This window comes from Montipora foliosa, chromosome 6 (assembly GCF_036669935.1).
Source record: "Montipora foliosa isolate CH-2021 chromosome 6, ASM3666993v2, whole genome shotgun sequence".
NCBI classification, from domain to species: Eukaryota; Metazoa; Cnidaria; class Anthozoa; order Scleractinia; family Acroporidae; genus Montipora; species Montipora foliosa.
Genome location: NC_090874.1, coordinates 8,974,220 through 8,976,338, shown reverse-complemented (window position 1 = coordinate 8,976,338; position 2,119 = coordinate 8,974,220). Strand labels below are relative to the sequence as shown.

The following is a 2,119-nucleotide window of genomic DNA, read 5'->3' as shown; positions in this document are numbered from 1 at the left end:
GAAAAAAATTGGAAAAAAAAGGCACCCCGACACCAGCCCCGACCCCGACCCCGACCCCGACCCCGGTCCCGGCCCTGCGTTTTGGCTACTACCGTTAGCGTATATTCCCCGCAAAAACTACAATTTCAGTCTGAAATTCTCTTAATTTCGAAACAAACATGTCCCTTTCGTACCTTCCGTATGTTCCATATTTTTTTGACTAATTTTTACCATGAATGAAGGAAAGATGCCGAACATTACAGGAGAATGACGGCAAAAATTCAAAGAAAAAAATTTGGGAAAAACCCCGACCCCGACCCCCGACCCCGACCTGCGAGATCGTCCGAGTTTGTTTTCACTCGTACGATTACAGACCGAATTGGACTCCACTCAGTCCTATAATTTACCAGTACTAATACAAATCCCATTTTTATTGACACGATAATTTTCTTTCTTACCAGTTGTTAAAGATACGAACAAGAGTTTTCTTCGAGGGCTTACACCCCTTAAAAATACTTGTTACAATACTGATAGCATAAGTCAATTTGACAAGAGGGTTGTGAAGAGGGGGTCCTAATCCCATTTCCCAGCAAATTGTTTTTTTCAAATCCCAGCTCAAGTCCCCACAATCCCAGCCTGTGTTGCTCAACTTGAAATCCCATTCCCATTTTTCTATTGTTTTTGTTTCATTAATCCCAGTCCCAGTGCACAAAATCCCATTTCCCAGCCTCTAAAGAAGGCAAATCCCAGCTCCCATTTTACCCCTTCACGACCCTCTGACAATGGTGTCGAGTCGGATTTTATCGTTCCTTTTTTGCTTTATGTTATCATCCATTGGGTGGTATTTGTAAGTCTGAACAGCTCTGTAGAAGTTAGAGCTTCAGTTTTGGCTGGAAATTGCGTGTACCAGCGTGTTCATTATAGTTTGACGAACACCTCTCAATTTCCAGCAGTAAATTAGTGGGTTCAGAGATGAATTTAACAACAGCAGAGTAACAGTGTATTGTTTAACTGCCTTCAGTACAGCGACACCAGGATAAAAGCTGATAAACCCCAGAGTACAAACAAATGGCAGATAGCATACCAAAAACAAGACGTAGATGTGAATTGTCATGAAGGTAGATTTCCTCAGCGTGCTGGCGTTCGTCACATTAGACGCGTTTCCTTGTACTGTGGGCTGCACTTGAAGGGAATGGATTTGATGAGCGTGGCGTCGCACGGTGGCGTATATCATGGAGTTTAGAACTCCCGAGACAACGAAACACGATACTACGACGATGGCAATTGCAAGCAACACATATGCGATATGGAACGGGATTAGCCAAATTAACGTGATAAGTCCGCTTAAGACCCAAACCGAGATCACAGCTGTTACGATTCGTTGGTAAGTCACAAGTTCCTGGTACCTGAGGTGTAAATGGATCGCCAAGAATCTGTCCAAGCTTAAAGACAGAACACCGAAGAACGAAGGATAAGCGAATTGAAAGGCCACAAGAAAAGAAACCCTGTCAAAAGTTGGAAAGCTTGTGTCGAGATCTGCTTGCAACCGTGACTCTAGGGCGAAACGTGTGATGAACAGTGGATGAACCAGTATGCCGACACCAAGATCAGAAACGGCCAAACTCAGTAGCAATGCTTTCAAGGGCTTTGGAACAGACGGAGTTTTTCTCAAGGCGTAGATTGTGGCACCATTCAACGTTAAGGCAGTGAAACACAATACGGCGTTGAAGACAATGTTGGAGATGGGTGACCAGTACAATGCCGCTTCCATCGCGATGGAAAGCTTATTTTCCAAAGCCTTTGAGTTCTTTTTCTTGAAGTGTTGTGCAAAAACCGCTCAAGTCTCCAATGAGGCCTTCCAAGGGGGGTTCTGATGTCGCTTTGTCGCTCATTTTCCAGCCCACCTGTCGCCAATTTGGCTAGAGATAAATGTCGCTGTCGTTTTTTCGCTAGAATACAAATGTTCCCTAAACGTCCTTAATTTTTGCGTCCTGTAATTTCGTTTAATTTGTATCGACAATCAAATGGTGACAAGTAAAATTAGGGAATATAAAGGTTCGGGAAATTATTTGATTTTGGACAAAACGCGCGTGAAATTATTACCTAATTTCACGAGTAGACCATTTGATTAGCTATTAAA

General features: G+C 43.2%; 1 protein-coding gene across 1 annotated transcript; it reads right to left on the bottom strand.

The window, feature by feature from the left end:
* Nucleotides 1–374: 374 nt before the first annotated feature.
* LOC138008976 (melanocyte-stimulating hormone receptor-like) lies at nucleotides 375–1,810 on the bottom strand. Its single transcript, XM_068856272.1, has one exon. The coding sequence runs from the start codon at nucleotides 1,748–1,750 to the stop codon at nucleotides 860–862; it is 891 nt and encodes a 296-aa protein (XP_068712373.1). The 5' UTR covers nucleotides 1,751–1,810; the 3' UTR covers nucleotides 375–859.
* Between the last annotated feature and the right edge of the window lie 309 nt (nucleotides 1,811–2,119).

Bases quoted from the DNA above. Each gene is read 5' to 3' on its own strand.
- LOC138008976 (XM_068856272.1), bottom strand. From the start codon at position 1,750: ATGGAAGCGGCATTGTACTGGTCACCCATCTCCAACATTGTCTTCAAC.